The sequence below is a fragment of the Eurosta solidaginis genome, chromosome 3 (genome assembly GCF_040869045.1).
Source record: "Eurosta solidaginis isolate ZX-2024a chromosome 3, ASM4086904v1, whole genome shotgun sequence".
Classification (NCBI taxonomy): Eukaryota; Metazoa; Arthropoda; class Insecta; order Diptera; family Tephritidae; genus Eurosta; species Eurosta solidaginis.
In genome coordinates, this window is record NC_090321.1 from 280,234,451 (window position 1) to 280,253,289 (window position 18,839).

At 37.0% G+C, this 18,839-nt stretch overlaps 1 protein-coding gene across 7 annotated transcripts in view; it reads right to left on the reverse strand.

The window, feature by feature from the left end:
• Liprin-gamma (liprin protein kazrin) overlaps window positions 1-18,839 on the reverse strand; it is a 512,121-nt gene that overhangs the window by 51,319 nt on the left and 441,963 nt on the right. For all 7 annotated transcript variants that reach the window (XM_067776680.1, XM_067776681.1, XM_067776678.1 and 4 more), the window contains 2 exons: window positions 14,838-15,249; window positions 8,077-8,737 (listed from right to left, as the gene is read on the reverse strand). In XM_067776680.1, the coding sequence (XP_067632781.1) occupies window positions 8,077-8,737; window positions 14,838-14,951 (775 nt within the window). In that variant the 5' untranslated portion in view covers window positions 14,952-15,249. The remainder of the gene's footprint in view (window positions 1-8,076; window positions 8,738-14,837; window positions 15,250-18,839) is intronic.

Sequence of the window (18,839 nt, forward strand, 5' to 3'; positions counted from 1 at the left end):
TGATGACGTGTTTAGGAAACGTTCCAAAATGGATTCGCTGGGTTACCTCTTGAGATATTAAGGAACGACCATCTATTCACATCAATCCAAAGGTACCTCTCGGGGCAACTGTAAGATAATCAATCAAACTTGCCCGACTCGAGACTCTGGCTGTTTGGCGTGCATGCAGAAAGCAATTAGAATCTGGTTGGACGAATGTTCTCTCATCCGGGACTCATATAGTACATTCATATTGGAAACTGTCTCCGAGTGAAAGTGTGGAAAATTTCCAAGGGCGCCCTTTTAACCTAACGTAACCATGTAGATAAGGGACTATAGGCGTGAATTTTAATGTTAACCTTGAAACACTAAATGACTGGAAAGCATTTTGTGTGACGGCTGTATATGAAATTAGAAAGCACTGTCACTTCAAGCCACCTAGTCAACGAGTAACGCGTATGTACCGAACCTCCACAAGACTTTTTCAAATCGAACTACATCAATGCTAATGTGGCCGTACTATTATTTATTGTCTTAAAGTACCATCATGGATTCGAAATGAGCTGTACCCATATCTGCCTTCCGCTTTCAGTATTTTATTGCAATTTCGATGCGCTTCAATAGAAGATCCTTTTATAAATCAGATGAAAGAACTTACCGCCTAAACATAGTTGGAGAGATAATAGAGGTAAAATCAAGTGTTTTACTGCATGCCCGGACATTATCATACACACACCCTTATATACATACAAAAACAAGTAAAGGTGTCTAAGTTCGGGTGTAACCGAACATTATATACTCAGCGTGAGCTTAAATTGCACATTTCATTTCAGATAAATTACTTTTCTACAAAACACGTGGCACCGCCCGTCTAAAAAAAAATATCTCCCCATTTTCTCTTAGAATAAAACTTGATAAGTGAGACATCATTGACTCAACACTATTTTTTGCTAAGTTATAGCTTATTATTCTAGTCTACGACCATTTTAAACCTTTTAAATTTGTTTTGTATCTCAGTTGCCGTGGTTCTTTAACCGATCCCGTCCATTTTTACTAGAAATATTTTCTGCTATAAGGAAAATACGTGTACCCAATTTTGTTACGATATGTAAATTTTTCTTCGGGTTATGGCTCCCGAAACATAGAAAATTGCTTAGTCATAAAAGGGGCGGTGCCACGCCCATTTTTTTAGATTTGAAATTTTTCCTATTTATTGTTATTAATCCACTTGGGAAATGAAATACCATTGTTATAAAGCTCTTTTTTGCAAAGATATAACTTATTTTATTCGTCCACGCCCCTTTTAAAAATCTTTTATATAAAAGTGGGCGTGGTCCTTAACTGATTTCGTTAATTTTTCTTCAAAGCATTCCTTATAGTAAAGGCAACCTCTGCCGAATTTTGTTACGATAGGTTTAACGATTTTTGATTTCTGATTAATAATATTTGTAAAATTGATTTTATCACAAGTGGCCGGCGCCACGCCCATTTTAAACATTTTTTCCAGTCTCAATATCAGTCCACGTGTCAAATTTCAGCATTCTAGGTGTATTATTTACTAAATAATCAGGTTTTTTGTGTTTTTCAAAATGTTATATATATAAAAAGTGGGCGTGGTTATCATCCGATTTCGCTCATTTTCAATACCAATCTATTCTGGGTCCAGATAAGCTCGTGAACCAAATATTGTGAAGATATCTTAATATTTACTCAAGTTATCGTGTTAACGGACAGTCGGACGGACATGGCTCAATCATATTTTTTTCGATACTGATGATTTTGGTATATTGAAGTCTATATCTATCTCGATTCCTTTATACCTGTACAACCAACCGTTATCCAATCAAAGTTAATATAATCTGTGTGCAATGCACGCTGAGTATAACAAAAGCACACAGAATAGGTATGCATGTTTGTTCGTACGCATGTATATTGGTCAAAACGTTTTCCATTCAGTCTACAGAACTTGGTCAGTGTTATCGCTTGCACTCATATGCAAGATACAAAGCTGCTCAAACGCCAATCCCAAAATTCTGTTACATATGTGCGTGCTCACATAACCAAAACTCATTTGGCCAACAGCAAGTCAACATCAGGTTAACGACAATGCAGTATTTGTAAAAGGCCGACCTAAAGGCAGTTTACGATGAATATGCATCCAGCCGCATATTCGGTTAAATGGAAAAGCTCTGCTTTTCGTAGTAATTCCACTGAGTTATAACGATAGTGGTTGACATACATGAGATATTTCGAATGTACATACGTGACATATGCAAATTGACAGCTCAAAATAAATTGGACTATTGCGTAACTAGTGCATAAATGAATGACATTATGGGGAAATTATCATTTTGTAATTGAAGTTTCGGGACTCAAAGCTTGAATTTGATTAGATAATGCAGTATGTGTTTACATCATTATTTTTAAGCATAAGCATATATATGTACAAAAGCTCAGATGTCTGGAAAACGTTTTCGGAATCGCGTTTAACGAAATCGCTAAACCACATCACTCTGAATGTCTTAGAAAGTGACAGGTGCCAGCTCAGTTTGGGAATGGTTGTGAATGGCATCTGCAATCTCTGCGGTTTAATGGAGGCCATGAGTAAGTTTACTGGACCTGAGGTGTACTTCGAGTACGCAAAATGGTATCTTGGGCTCTGCTGGTTGTGTGTGCAGACGAAAGGTTAGCATATGCTTCCAGAAGAATAATGCGTTTTGTTTTGAAGATTTTGTGGTGAGAAAGGCTCGAATCCGTGAATAATAGTGAGCTCATTAGGATAGAGTTGTGGAACTAATAAAGTACTGCAAATCTTAAATTCCGGTGAGGGTGACTGAGCACCACCAGAGGAAGAGTAGGAGCTCCATGGTGAGGCAAGTGTTCCATCAATTCAGACAGTGAAATAACTGTTGGCATCCCATCCACGCGGAAGGGGTTAGTGATAATAATATATATATGTGATAAGGTTAAGAAGGGGAAGCTTTTAGCCTCTGATGACGAAATCGCAAATGGAAGTGTGATAGAAAAGTCTGACAAAGGCAACTAAATCTCTGGACTAACAGAGGCAAAATACAATATAATACTGGAAAGTGGCAAGAAGAAGTTGTGGCTGGTCTCGGCACCCAACTATCAGAAAAATTACTGCTGAAGCAGGACGGATATAAGCAGGAATTACCAGTGGATCCGATTATAATTCCTGCCATCACACATAATGTAACTCAGATACCAACGCTAGAGGTGTACCACATATTATTTTGGGTTATGTATGTGTAGCAGGACTGATGACTCCACCTTTGTTATAGCTATGAGGGAAGAGGGTTTGGAACCAAATTCTTTCTCTTGAGATCTGGCCACCCAGGTAATGGGCTGGAATATTTTCACGGAAATTTCCTTATCTGACTAAACATCAAGTTCTCTCTTGACGTGTCACGCCCACAGGAAATCTCTGTAAGGAAACCCAGGAGAACCATCTGGGTCTTGTATGTTTGTAAAACGATGGAGATGAGGTAAGATTAAACAGCCGTTGTGAAAAGGGTACTTAGTGAACTTAAAGCTTGAAGAAGGCGGCTCTTCAATGAGGCCAATACGAGTGAACTATCCCCGGATGAGGCGCTTTACAAGCGGGACTCCTGGGTAAGCTTCTCCGAAAACGTGTATTGGAGTTATGGGACCACACGAATCAGAGAGATCCTCTAGGGGACCTTCCTCCAAGAAGCGTAATGGAAGCTGAAGGATTGGTAAGCAGAGAAGGGGACTCTCATGTCTCTCTCATGCAAAGTTTGAAAGATTAGAAAATTTTTAGCAAAAGTTTCAGAGAATCCATATGCTGTTGTACAGTGTAATTTGCAATTAGAACAGAAACTAAGTAGAAGCTGACTATAAATAAATAAATGTAAGGCGCGATAACCTCCGAAGAGATCTAAGGCCGAGCTTCTCTTCTTCATCCAAACTTACACTTCCTTGAATGTTATAGCGTGTAACTAATTTAATATGGTCCTATATTTCAAGGCCACATATGGATTTCACCTTTACAATATCTTTACCGCATTGCATATTTTATATTATTTTAATTTTGTTGCACAGTGTTATATTAGAGACAGACCAAAAACCATTATTATCCGCAACCGTGAGCCGAATTTGCCAGAAAGTGATTTGCACTTACGAGTAATATGCACGCTCACCATCGTAAAACCTCGCAAGTGGAAAGTCCAATTTGTTATAGCCATTTGCATTTGGAGTTCAGTAGAAGTACTCATTTGTGGATACACGCCCAAGTGCAATGACTTGTCGGCCAATGGCGAATTATGAACTACTTGTCTGTCGTACTGCACTTGTGTATTCCTATCTTTGTCCGTATTCAGAAAATAAAAATTATTATCCTTATTACTTTCTGACTTTAATTTCCATTTCATGCTATTTCCGCTGCGGAGGATAACACTCTGTACATACCAACGATTAAGTAAGATCTTGTATAACTAATTTACTCATCCTACACAATTTAAGCTTGCCTAAATTCCCTGAATATGTCTCTACATGCTCAACTTCCCTTATCTTTGCTACGGAAGTAGAAAGTATGAAATTACGTATTTCTATAAATTCAAAAAGTGCCCAGTGTATCGGGCCAGTTAAGCTTTTAGTATGTATGTATGTGTGGGAATGTGTCTAGGTGTATTTGTGTTTGGTATTTGTGTTAACAGTTTTTTGTAAATTGCATAAAGTTGTTTGCATTCCTTTCCATCACCAAACTATCAGATAGTATATAATATCGAAGTAATGAAATTCCATGTTCATACCTCGTATGTGTGAGTGGGGGACGTAAGCAAATGTGACGGGTACGCCATAACATATTAAATAATTTCGGATCTGTTGAATGCAGGGGAATACGATACATGCAAATACAAAAGTTGTTTCAAAGTTTCACAATTTATATATGACCTACAGAGTAAAGTTCCTGGATTAAAAGCCCGAGAAAAGCAACATCGAAATGTTTAGAAAAGTTTTTTTATACCCAGCTGTACTTGTACACAGGGTATTACAACTTTGGTTTGATAACGGTTGGTTGTATATGTATAAATGAATAGAGATAGATATAGGCTTCCATATATCAAAATCATTAGTATCGAAAAACAATTTGATTGAGCCATGTCCGTCCGTCCGTCCGTCCGTCCGTCTGTCCTTTAACACGATAACTTGTGTAAATATTGAGATATCTTCACCAAATTTGGTACACGAGCTTATCTGGATTCAGAATAGAACGGTATTGAAAATGAGCTAAATCGGATGATAACCACGCCTTTTTTATATACAACATTTTGGAAAACACAAAAAACCTGATTATTTAGTAAATAATAAACATAGAATGTTGAAACTTGACGTGTGGACTGATATTGAGATTCTTGATAAAAATTGATAAAAATTGCTTAAAGTGGGGGTGGCAAATTTTACAAATATAATTAATCATAAATAAAAAAATCGTTAAACCTATCGTAACAAAATTCGACAGAGAGGTTGCCTTTACTATAAGGAATGCTTTGAAGAAAAGTTAACGAAATCGGTTAAGGACCACTTTTATATAAAAGATTTTTAAAAATGTCGTGGACGAATAAAATAAGTTATATCTTTGCAAAAAAGAACTTTATATCAATGTTATTTCATTTCCCAAGTGGATTTATAACAATTAATAGGAAAAATTCAAATTTTAAAAAATGGGCATGGCACCGCCCCTTTTATGACTAAGCAATTTTCTAAGTTTCGGGAGCCATAACTCGAAGAAAAATTAGTTCAGAATATAACCATATGTATATGTATTATTGCGCAGCCTTGTAACACTGTTAAGCATAAAAAACAAACAACAGCATTTCAAGTGTACAGCTGGGTATGTAATGTTCGGTTTCAACCAAACTTAGACTTCCTTACTTGTTTTCTGTCAGTAACACAGGGGTTGCCATTATGCAGTAATTTAACAAACATTTCAAGTATATTTCATGCCATGGAAAGCTTCCTTGTAACATTAATCTGAGCACCACGCCGGTTGTAAGAAAAACTTTCCTCGGAGGAAGATCGCAACATGAATATTTTTTTTTATATAAAACTAAAAGACCCGGCAGACGTTGTCTTTTTCCGTCTGACTCTGCCCTCCCCCTCTCTTCACTTTTTCTTAATCCTTTTATTCACTCCCCCCTCCGTCTTTCTCGCCTCATCTATCACCATCTTCGTCTCATTCTATCTCTTTCTCAATGTCCCTCTCCTTCTCTCATTTCTCTTCTCTCAATTTCTTCTCATTCTTCTGCATCCCTTATTGCCTGTCCCAGAGGGTGGCATGAATTTTATTCCAGTCCCAGTCCCAGTCCCAATCCTAGTCTCAGTCCCAGTCCTAGTCCTAATCCTAGTCCCAGTCCGTCTCTAGATAATATATTACTCTGTACTAAAGCACTCATCAACAGCTTTCATTTGATATCCATTTTGTACAAACACTGTCTAGGCATTCACTGGCCCACGTTTTGGCCTATATCTCGAGACCCTAGTCACCCAGGGGTATGAAAATTACCCTCTACACAACTAAAGACTCTCCTGAATTTAAAAAAAATGTCATAATACCTGTAAATCTCGCCAGTCTCTTTCCTACCTTAGTTACGGCTACTACTTCCACCCGAGAGATGCTACAGTGATCTGACAGCTTGTATGATCTGTTTTTTTTTTGATTAGCACAGCATACCGCAGACCCTCTCCCTCCATTACTTTGAACCATCGGTGTACACGCGTATCGCCTCGTCCAATATTTGGCGATCCTTGCGCCAACCACCCACCTCTTTGTGGCTCTAAGAGCCCCATCGATGCGCAGATACGGAATAAGGCAGTCTGTTCGCCCTGTAATTGATAACGCTATACTACTATGGCCTTATGGTCTGCGCTCAAGCTGTCCCGAGACACTGAGCCTTGTTGCAGTTGTTATAGCTATATTCTCTGCCACCAGGTCTACAGGTGGACTATGCAGAATGGCATACAGTGTAGCCGCGTCGGTGTTATTTTCAGGGCTCCCGTAATGCTGAGCATTGATAGCCTGCATACCCCTCTAATTATTTTAGGTGCGTCCTTTTTTGTGGGGTTGTTCACCACACAAGGACTCCATAGTAGAGGGTAGGCTTTAGGGGATAGGTTTACGCAATAAGAGAGAGATGGAGAGATGCCCACGTACATTACAGCATTCTTTTACATGCATAAAGTGCCATCGAGACCTTCTCCACTTTCTCCTCCACGTTGAGCTTTCACGACAACTTACTGCAGGATCACCTCCTAACTTATGCCTAGTCATAATTTGGGACCTTGTACGTCTTAGTAAACAAGACCATATCCGTCCTCTCTGCGTTTGCTGTCAACCCGACATAAGATGCCCCGGTATGAATATCTCGAAGCGCTCGATCCATAAAAGAGCTAATCGTTATAAGGCACTTTCCATGCAATGCATAACTGAATATTAATTAAAATTTCATTTGACATAATTTGTTGAAGCATACATTTTTGTTATAAGTAGAAGAATAGAATAGCTAAATAGGATAATATCGCACACCTAGATCAATGCGGAGCTAACCCTTTTTCTGAGCTTCCTGAATCAATATCTACCGTCCTGTATGGTCGGTTTACTAATACCTTCACTTATGGCGTAAATGGAAGAGGAGGTGAGTATTTCGCGTTTTCTGTACAACGCGATTTTTTTTAGTCATTCACTATTTTAATCATTATAACCGTTATAACCGTTATACCGTTATATCCTAGGAAGCCGATTAAAAAGGTTCACCCCAAAGAAAACTAATTCTTTAGCGGCAACTGTATTATAAAGGAGGTATTGCATTATGTGATGTATTAAAATTTACTGATTGAAGTCCTTTGCGAATCGTGAAAAAATGAGTGCTTCATATCTGACTTATTAAAAAAAAATTCGTTATAACTTTGTAATCGGATTCTTGAGACACGACGTTATTAATGATTTCACTGAGATACGATTTTCTTCAGAATAGTTTTAGGTTAAGAAAACTCTTTTAGAATAGGTTCATATGAAATTGCAAACATACATATCTACATACATATACAGTTACGCACCTGCATTTAATGAAGCATTCGAATGATTCGCTGTCACTATTGACGTCGTCGTTAAATTTGCATTTGGATTATTGGCATTCAATGCATTGCTACCTACATTGCCGCTGCTGCCTCCATTTAGTAATGATGTTGTTGTTGCAGTTGCACCATTTAAATGTTGTTGCTGTTGTTGTGCCATAAGTGCTGCATGCGCCTCGTTTTTGTTTGGAAAACTAAGGCGATGCTGCTGATTATCAATCGTCATTGGTGATACGAGAGTTTTATTGTTGCTACTGCCATTCAAACTAAGCGACGTAATACTGTCAATAGCGCCACCTGGCGTTATATCCGATGTTGATGTATTTGCACCCGTACTCGTCGGCACTGTCGCTGCAGCTGTTGATCGTTTTGTATAAACAAGTGGTGTTATAGGTGACGGTGATTGTGATTGTTGTTGTTGTTGCGTTGTATTAGTAATTGGAAGATTGTTGGTGGAAGATAAAGCTGTAATTGTATTTATGTTTGTGAGCGCTGTAGAACTTGAACAACCGCTTTCACTAGACGAATTGTTGGTGGTGCTATTAGTGTGGTCCAGCGATAATAACGGTTTCAAAGGTTTATTATTGTTGATAGTTTTTTCACTAATTGTTGCAATACTTGAATCAAGTGATTTGATATTTTTCTGTAAATGTTATAAAACAAGTTGAAATTGTTAGTAGTGCTTCATCATTTGAATTTTACTCTTATAAATCAATTCAAAGGAATAAAAGAGCGCAGTTGTTATATAAGGTTTTGCGATTGTGAAATTTTCTAACTTAGTCGGCACCATGCAACTTAATTAGCTTTAAATCGTATGCGACTTTTAATACTACGATAAAGTGTTAGTGTAATAGAAAGCACTAAAAATTTCTTTTCGAAACTTCAATGTTAAAGGTATTGTGACGAATATTAGCAACATTAAGGGATACTATCATCTCTAAGCCAATACTAAGCAGTAACTTGTATGCACATCAACAAATACATATGTCCATACAAGCAGCGGAGAGACGCACAAACACATGCATATATCGGAGATACTCCCAAAAGAAGGCAAACATCTGTGGAAGTATCACTCACAAATACACGCGCATATGAGAAGCTATAACGTGCATCTGTAGCTATAGCTGGACATTTTATAGCTGGTAAACAAACAGTAAATTCTAGAAACGCCTAGAAATATGCAAACTAGGAAATCGAAGAGTATAAAAGCAACACCAGCTGAGGCATGGCAATTAGTTTGATTTAAGCACGCTAGCTGTTGAGCAGTAGAAGTGTTATTGTGAAGTACTTTAATAAAGGCCATTTTGCATTATTGAATAGTGGAGTTATTTATTCAACAGTTTAGTGATTCGAACGTTAGTAGAACGTTCCAAATAAGCGAAATTGCACTAAATTCGTTACAGTATTATATTTGAGTAAAGCATAGAGTCGGAGGATTTAGACCAAATGAACTCTTTAACGGGGCAATAAGTTTATTACGTAAGCTAATAATATTGACACTCTTAGCCTCAGCAAATGCGCTGTTAGTTCGCCTTGTCTTGCCAGGATAAAGGCTCGTAAAATATGCTTTCATCAAAGAAAGAATCGAATGCATTACGAGCGACATCATTCTTGATCTATTTATATATAATAGACACTGTGAAGGGTCTATTTTTAAGAACAAATGTTCTACTTTGAACTAAGTAGGCAATTGAGAAGTTAAGCTCGATGAATAAAATTCATGCTTTATAACTCTCTTGTAGTTCCGGTCGTGACGAATGGCTTAGAATCTCTGATGGTATCGGGATATATAGCAAATAACAACTCAAGTTTTGGAGAGAAAAGTTCTAAAAAAATGTATGTCAACGGCATGTTTTGGAGGGGATTTAATGAAGAGCTGTATGAGCTTAACGTAAACATGACAGGGTAACAAAACACAAAAGGGCTACGCTGGCTAGATCATATATGCAAATGGATAAATAACCACCAGCCCGGATAACTATTCTGATCGATACCCATATTTGAATACTAACACTGAGTTGGAAGAAAAAGTCTGTCAGCGTCAGTGATCGCCAAGCAAGGATGGCTGGTGGTTGAGTGCCGGTCAATGGTGATGATGGCTTTTCGGTATTTTATGAAATAAAAATAATTTCTGAATTTCGATACAAGTGGCAAAGTTTTAGTGGTACAATATTCTTTCTTTAGATTAAATCAAATCAATGTTTAGAACTCTGATTTTTGCGTCGCAAGAGATCACGTTCGAAGTTATCCCAGCGGCAAGTTGCTGTAACACTCTGATTCGGGGATATATTTATGGGTTTTAATTTGCGGCCACCGTGGTGTGATGGTAGCGTGTTGCGCCTACCACACCGACGACCCTGGGTTCACGTCCCGAACAAAGCAACATCAATATATTAGAAACAATTTTCTACAATTAAAAGAAGATTTTTCTATGCTGGGTCGCCGCTCGGCAGTGTTTGGCAAGAACTACGAGTGTAATTCTGCCATCAAAAGCTCTCAGTGAAAACTGATCTGTCTCGCAGACGCCGTTCTGAGTCGACATAAAAACAAGTAGGTCCCGTCCGACCGATTTGTGGGAAAATTTAAAAGGAGCACTGCGCACTTTGGAAGAGATTTTGTTTTTATTTAATGGCATGCACTTTATTCCAAAAATATTTATACTTAAGGGACTTCTTCGGCCAAAATTGTATCATAATCATCTCTTCTTCTCTCACAGACCTTCTTTTATGTGATGGACGAAATTCAATTTTTATATAATGAACCACACATCGAAATTCATTTCTTATCTTACAGATAATAAAGGTCCTTGAAAGAGTTTTAATGGGGTATGAACATGTTACACTTTGAGGCGAGGCTCTTTGAAAATCTATGAGCTTAAAATGTGAAATATCGCCTACAAATGTATATAATGTTCGGCTTAAAAAGGACCTTCTTACTTCAGAAAGAGTTATTTAACTTGGTTTAGTTAAAGCCACCACATCAGTCTTATGGAAGTTAGCTATCTACGGTTTTGTGTGACGTGGCGTATGAGTAACTATTATAGCGACCCATTTGATAGAATAAGCTAAGGCGAAATGGCTCATGGAAACATTATGTATGGTGTCCAGGCAAATCTGGCAAATCTGGCCAAGCTGGACAATAAGAGATACCCCATTAGTGGCTCTTCTAATAGGTCACTGTCTTGACTTCTGCTGCAGCTGCACACACTCCTTTGTTAACTTTGCCACTATCCTGAATGGTAGTGAAAATATCGGCACTACACTAAAACTAGTGCAATGTTGTATCAACCACTACGCATAAGCGAATATTGAAAGCTCTACCTTGAAGAGCTACTCTACGAACTTAACTAAGATTTCACTTTGATCAAAGTAAATTATACTAGAAAGTCTAGTTATTTTCCTGCTATTTTCATTCATCAGATTATGCATCGTTGGGTAAAATCGTGGCTAAAAAGTTTTTGAAAGGGGTTGGGCTTTTAATAGTGAAAATGGTTTAGTGAACCCACTTTCTGTAAGCGAGACTCTTACAACGCCTCGAGTGAGTTTTCAAAACAAATTGTGTAGCTGTATCGATTTACCAAAAAAAAAAAAAACAACAAGCAAAATCAACGCCGTTCACCAAAAAAAAAAAAAAAAAAAATAAAAAAATCGGTAAAGACACCCCCTGTAAAAAGTTCTAAGTTCAAATCCCAAGCTATTAATAACTTCAGCACCGGGTAGACGATAACAACATTTTATACATCATTGGAAAAGTAAGTAAATTGTCTTTCGTATTTCTCGTAATTCGATGTATGTATATATTCTGTATATAGACAGAAGAGTTTTGAAAAAAATTCGAAAGGAAAAAACAATTTTATATATTTTATTTTGTAGATTTTTTTCTTAAATGCCCTATTAACATTATTAACTGATAGTTTAGAATTGAATCCTGTTTCATCATCATCATCATCATCCTCCTCAACTCCTATTGGAGAATAGGGCCTCGACCACCGACTTAAATCTTATTCTGTTAGGTGCAGTTCTTGTGATGTCATTCCACGTATATCCTGCATCTTCGAGTTCTTTATCCACAGTTCTGCGCCAAGTTTTCGCAGGTGCACCAGGTCGTCGGCTTCCTTGTGGATTCCATCGCAATGCTTGTCTGGCTATATTTACTGGAGGTCTTCTGAGAGTGTGACCAATCTACGACCATTTACGGTTGGTTATTTCTGTGGCAGCCTTAGGTTGATTTGTTCTAGACCATAAGTCGTCATTTGAAAGTCTTTCCGGCCATCGAATTTTCAGGATTCGGCGCAGACATTTATTAATAAAAACTTGTAGACGTTTCTGAATTGAAGTTGAGCTTTTCCACGTCTCGCAAGCATAAAACAGTACTGATTTAACATTCGGATTAAACAGTCGAAGCTTCCTTTTTTAAAGATATTTGGCTGGACCTCCACACGTTTGCCAGTTGCCCAAAAACCATTCTTGCTTTGTTTATGCGAGGCTGAACGTCCTCATCTGCACCGCTCTTATTTGAGACAATAATACCAAGATAAACAACGGACTCTACACCTTCGATTTCATTTTCGTCAACCGTAAGCATCAATGGCCTTGATGAAATACTATAGCCGCATCTTATGACTTTGGTTTTCGCTGTATTGATGCTTAGTCCGGCCTCCTTTGCATGTGTGTTGACAGCTTCTAAAATGTGTTGAAGGTCAGTACTTCTGTGGCTTAGCAGACAGACATCGTCTGCATATTCTAAATCCCCTAGCTGAGTGAAAGGCGTCCACTGTACACCGTGTCCACCATTTTCTGCGTTCCTCCTAATCTCGTCTAATGCCAAGATAAACAAGAGCGGCGAGAGTATGCATCCCTGTCGCCCCCGCTTTTAATTTCGAAAGGTTCTGAGAGGCACCCATCGTGACTGACCCGGCACTTAAATTCGGCATACATTGCCTTTATAATGTTGATTATTTTATTGGGCATCCCTCGTTTTCGTAGTATTTCCCAAATATATTTCCTGTCGAGACTATCAAAAGCCTTTTTAAAGTCGATAAAAAGTAAATAAACTGATGTTCTGTATTCACAGCATTGTTCAACAATGATTCGGACGGTATTTATTAGATCAACACAGGATCGGTTTTGTCTAAAGCCAAACTGATTTTCTCTTAGAGTTCCGTGCACCGCCTCTTGAATTCGGCACAGTAAGATCGTGGAGAACACTTTGCTAGGAATCGAGAGTAGATTTCCTGTTTAATTACAGTTTATTTTTTGTACGGGTCTTATACTAGAAAACTAAAGTCCTAAAGTATTTCCAAATTTATTATGAACGAAACAACTTAAAATTGTTTAACGGTATGAAGAATATGGTTTACGCAAAACTATTGTGGATAACGTAGGAGGTGTTTGATCGACCAAGGGTTATCATTTAAAGGCCGCATATGTAAAAGTTGTTCTACGTAGAAGTACTGTGGAGTACTTGCTATATTAAATCGCAATGGTAGGCTAAACCGAAAAGACGGTTATTTCGAAAGCGGGTTAGTTTCCAAGTACAAAACAATGCATATCATATTAAACGTTATTAAATAAGCTTTAATTCTTAAATATCAGTAAACAATTTTAATGAGGCATTTAAGAAAAAAAATTTTAAAATAATATAAATTTTTTCCCCTTTTTTCCTTCTCAAAAAAAAAAAAAAAAAATTATCTTTTCAATGATGTATTAAACGTTGTTATCGTGACCCAGCTCTAAAGTTATTCATAGTTTTGGAACTCGAACTTTAAACTAATACTCCTCTGGTGCTCGCCTTCCATAATGTTGGTCTTTGGGTTAAGTGCCTGGAAGACCAAGCAGTTTGTTAACTTTAGATCGAAAAATCAAACTATTGAACGACGCTGAACAATCTTTTATGGCTGCGTTCGAAAAAACTTTCGATAGCGTATGCTGCCAAAAATTTAAACATTTTAATAATTGCAGTTAAGTGCAAAGTGCTTTTGCTATTTAAAGAGAAGAAACGTGTTTTTTTTATTGATTACATCATGAAAATATGTTTATAGATTTAACTTTTTTTCCAAAAAGACATACAATTTTTGAAGGTTGCAGCTACAAAGGTGACATGCAAAATGAGAGAAAGAAAAAAAAAACTACTTTAGCAATAAGTTGAAGTAAAAAAATACAGAAAGCTTAAAAGCATTAAATTTTAACTTAAGTTATTTGAAATTTAATGCCTTGCTTGTGTTCATAAAAAGATGATGTTTGTACAATATGTATATACTAAGAAAAGTGCAGCTGGGTAAGCAAGCACAATGGAATTCCATTCATAAAAATGTCTCTACAAAGGAGCTACAGGTTAGAAGGCAAGCAAATATTTTATATGCGAATAATCACAAAGCAGGTGTGAAGAAAGAATGTTGCAAGTGGGTGGGCATGTGCTGGAATATGAAAGAGTGTGAATAAATGCGAAAATTTCAAATATTTATATATTTCTTATTTTTGCATTGTTTATATGTTTATCAAAATATTTTGGAAAGATTGCAATGCGTACGCACACATATGTATAAAACATACTCGTACATGCAGTTCAGCACATAGGCATACATATGTATGTAAATACATGCAGGACATTGATAGCGTGGAAAAGGGAATCTACTTTTCTTGCGTGCTTTTTAGTTTTTTTTCAATTTTAATTTTGTAGAATAGAGTGGGTTGTTGAAAAATGCATTCGCATATGTATGTATGTATGTATGTGCAAGTACTTACAGATTCGCTTAGTTTGTGTAACGAAGCGTTAATGCGATCCGGATTGCGCGGCGGTGGTTCTGGTGGCTCAGATGCAGCCATTGTGGGACCAGAAGAAGTACCGTTTATTTGCATAATATTCAGCAAGTTTCAGAGCAGTTAGTTGCGCAGGTAATAGTTAGAGGAGGGGAATATATAAAAGGCAATTTTTCAAGTAAATTTTGATTTTTATTTAGTTTTAGTATTTTAAACTATCTACAAGCTCGATTTTTTGTTCTTTATCTAACGAACGAAAAAAGAGTTTGGAGCTTTTATCTAAAAGTGTTTATATTTTACTTATACTCGTTTTTGGCTTGTTGTATGTTAACGTAGTGAAGGTTTTGTGGGAAAAGCATTTTCTATGCTGTTTTTTCTTTATTTAGCATTGCCGCATCTGCAAAAGAAATGAAAATACAAATAAATAACAAAAGAAATCAATATGAATATTCATAAATCTATAGAGCGAAAAGTAAGCATTTTTACTCCGGAGAAATGCTAAACAGTTTAAGTAAAGATCTTAAAACTTTTGTAGTGGCATATTCTTAACCAAAAGTATCCTAAACGCAGAAAGTATTGATATAAGAATCGAAAAGCTACTCAATTTACTCCACTTGCTTTGATTTGTATTGAGTCTAATTCGAGGCCATTGTCAAGTTCATGGCCATAATCGTAGGAGTGTTGTAGCGATAAAGTCACTCCTCGAAGGTTTTGGGGAGAGTTATTGCTGATAATGGTCCCTTGCTGAATATAGATCCGATACGTTACGGTAGCAAGCACCATTAAGGTACAATTCCGCCCATCTCGGGAACGATTAAATATGACCACATTGAACCTTCACGGCTATACCACCGCCATCCCCGCGATAAACTAGGCATCGCCAGAGCCTCGCCTGCTAAAGAAACAGGGAAACAGGACTCATCACAGGTGAGGTTGTCAATTGGGTTGTGGAAGCTATAAATTGTACTGGCAAGCCCTTGAAAGGATTGCGCTACACATTATTGAATTCCGCCATATTATTAATCGCTTATTTTCAATATCAAAGCTCAGAAAGGCGCAATGGTCAATAGTCAACGTCTTAATCAAGGCCATGTTTCAAATAACGGTGGAGACTGGGTGAAAACATTGAAATCACTAAAATCTATTAAAAGTTAAACCTCGGCTCGCATTGACGACTGAAAAATATCCAAAGCAATAGGAATTCGCCTATTTCATTTTCAATGTATAGCCATTTTAGCTTTGTGACTGAGATTATCATTTGAACTACTAAATAGCCACATGCAAAATGAAAATAAAATATGCAAGCACTTCAATAAAATGACTGGTAGCCGCACGATACAGTTATGTGCATACAATTTAACTGTTCTTGCAAAGACTGTGACTGTCACTTTAAAGTGGTCCGCTGCTAGTACTTATCAAGTCAGCAGTTATCCTGAAGGGGAGTCAGGTACTAGTGATAAAAATTTGTGGTTCAGAACTAGACCAAAAGTACCAAATAAGTACTAGTTCGATAGTAACAATATTTTCTCTAGTTCACAAATCGACACACATTTCCACAAGCGCGGAATTGCCGGAATAGTATCAATGAACGAAATAAATCTATACCAACGATTTTTTACCTAATTAGGAACTACCGAAAAGTGCTATAAAATAAATAGTTCTACAGCCAAATTTGTATCTAGTTCGGACCTACAGCAAAGGTAATTCAACGTGCACAATTTTCGATGCCTAGGAAATCGCCATGTTGAATTTGTCAGTTGAAAGCGAGTAGAAGAGACCAAAGGCGAACTATTAGTGGTTCAGAATACTCTAGAGGCCTAACGGTTTTTAACTAGAGATTTTCCCTCCAGGGTAGTTTCATCTATGTGTTTTAAGTCTTCTATTTTTCATGTGGCATTCTTGTAATAAATGGGATAATAACTGCTATTACACAAAATTCGACTTTGCATTGAACTTGAAATAGTTCAATTTCGATTGCTGTGGCTATTTTTCAGTGAGCAATGTAAATCCTGAACTTAGCAGATATCAGGCACATTGTAAAGAATGCAAAATTTAGTACTCTTTCTGAAACATGCAATGCTACTTACTTTTATTTTTATGAGATACGTGTAACTAAGCATTACCCAGTTTTGGGAGCATACTTAGGATTTTTGAAGATCGAGGTTTGATAGCTGAATAGAAAGAAATACACTATTTGAGCTACGTGTATCTTTTGTATGAAAATCGGAGTAGCCAAGGGTTTGACGGCGATTTGCAATTGATGCATAATATGCTTAGAATCTTTTCTTATCCCACTCCATAAAAAAGGAAGCAAGTCGTCTATTGAAAACTATCGTGGAATAGCAAAGCTCTCCGCTATCCCTAAGCTTTTCGAAGCAATCGTTACTAATCACCTTACATTTTCGATTTCTACATTGATAGATAGTTCTCAGCATGGCTTTTGTAGAGCCAAATCAACCACAACCAATTTGCTTGAATTTACAACTCACGTCTTTAATGCGTTTAGAAACAATCATCATAACGACGTTATATACACTGATTTCAGCAAAGCATTCGACAAAGTACGCCACTCATTACTTGTTTATAAACTCGAATTGCTTGGTTTTCAACCTGGCCTAACTCGCTGGATCTCCTCCTATCTTTGCGGTAGAACTCAGAGAGTCATTTTTAAAAAAATTTGTTCGAATGTCATCGATGTTCCCTCCGGTGTGCCTCAGGGCAGTCATCTCGGTCCTATTCTGTTTTTGATCTTTATAAACGAGGTTTCCACAACTATAAAATATTCTAAAATTTTAATGTATGCCGACGACGTAAAACTTTTTAAGTCATACGCGTTGGTTGAAGAACGTTCTGTACTCCAGGCGTATTTAAATCGTTTAGTTACTTGGTGTAATGCGAATTTTATGCCTCTCAACATAGAAAAATGTAAATCTATGTGTTTTTACGTGGGAACATACAGCCAGCTTCCTACACAATTAATGGCCAAACTCTGGAAAGCGTTGATGTTTTTGTCGATTTGGGAGTTACAATGAATTGCAAACTTAGTTTCAACCCTCATATTAATGCCACAGCCAATAAAGCGAGAGGGGTTTTAGCATTTGTGAAAAGATGGGCAAAAGAGTTTGGTGATCCTTACGTTACGAAAACCCTTTTTACATCATTGGTGAGGCCGATATTAGAATATGGATCGATAATTTGGAATCCGCGTTATCAAGTTCATGTGGATAGACTAGAATCAATTCAAAAACAGTTTTTATTTTCACCTTGAGAAATCTTCAATGGGACTCTCCGTATAATCTTCCTCCTTACACTAATCGATTAAAACTAATAAATCTTCCTACACTTGCAAATCGTAGAGAAATGCTAGGTGTACTATTTATGACTAGACTTTTAAATGGATCGATTTCAAGCCCATTTCTTTTGAACGAAGTAAACTTGAATGTTCCATGCCGAGTTTCAAGGCATTATAAACCTATAATTCTTAAACAATACAGAAGTAATTTCCAACTACACGAACCTTTTCTATGTTTGTGTGAAGATTATAACTCTCACTCGAGAATAATTGATGTTTCGGACTCGCTCTTTGCCATAAAAAAGACGGTTCTATCTTCTCTTAATAATTAAAAAACTATATTTAATTTTAGTCTATTGTATTTTGTGAATCTATATTTCTCAGCTGATGAGTTTCTCTGTAGCTGAGCGGTTTTAGATCTCGGCGCTTAAGAAGCCACTGCCTCTCAAAGACTCGGTAACAAAAAAATTATAAATAACACATAAATAAGAATTAGGATACATAAAAAAAAAAAACAGTATGTATGAATTAAAAAAACCAAAAACAGGATTAGCCTGGTTTCATCGGGCCACTTGAGGGCAGTGCGCTGCCACAACGTCCGAGAAAAAAAAAAAAAAAAAATATGGAAATTTAATTTTGATTTTTAGTGAATATTTATTACGGTTTTTTTTGCCCTTCGAAATGTCATTTTTTGT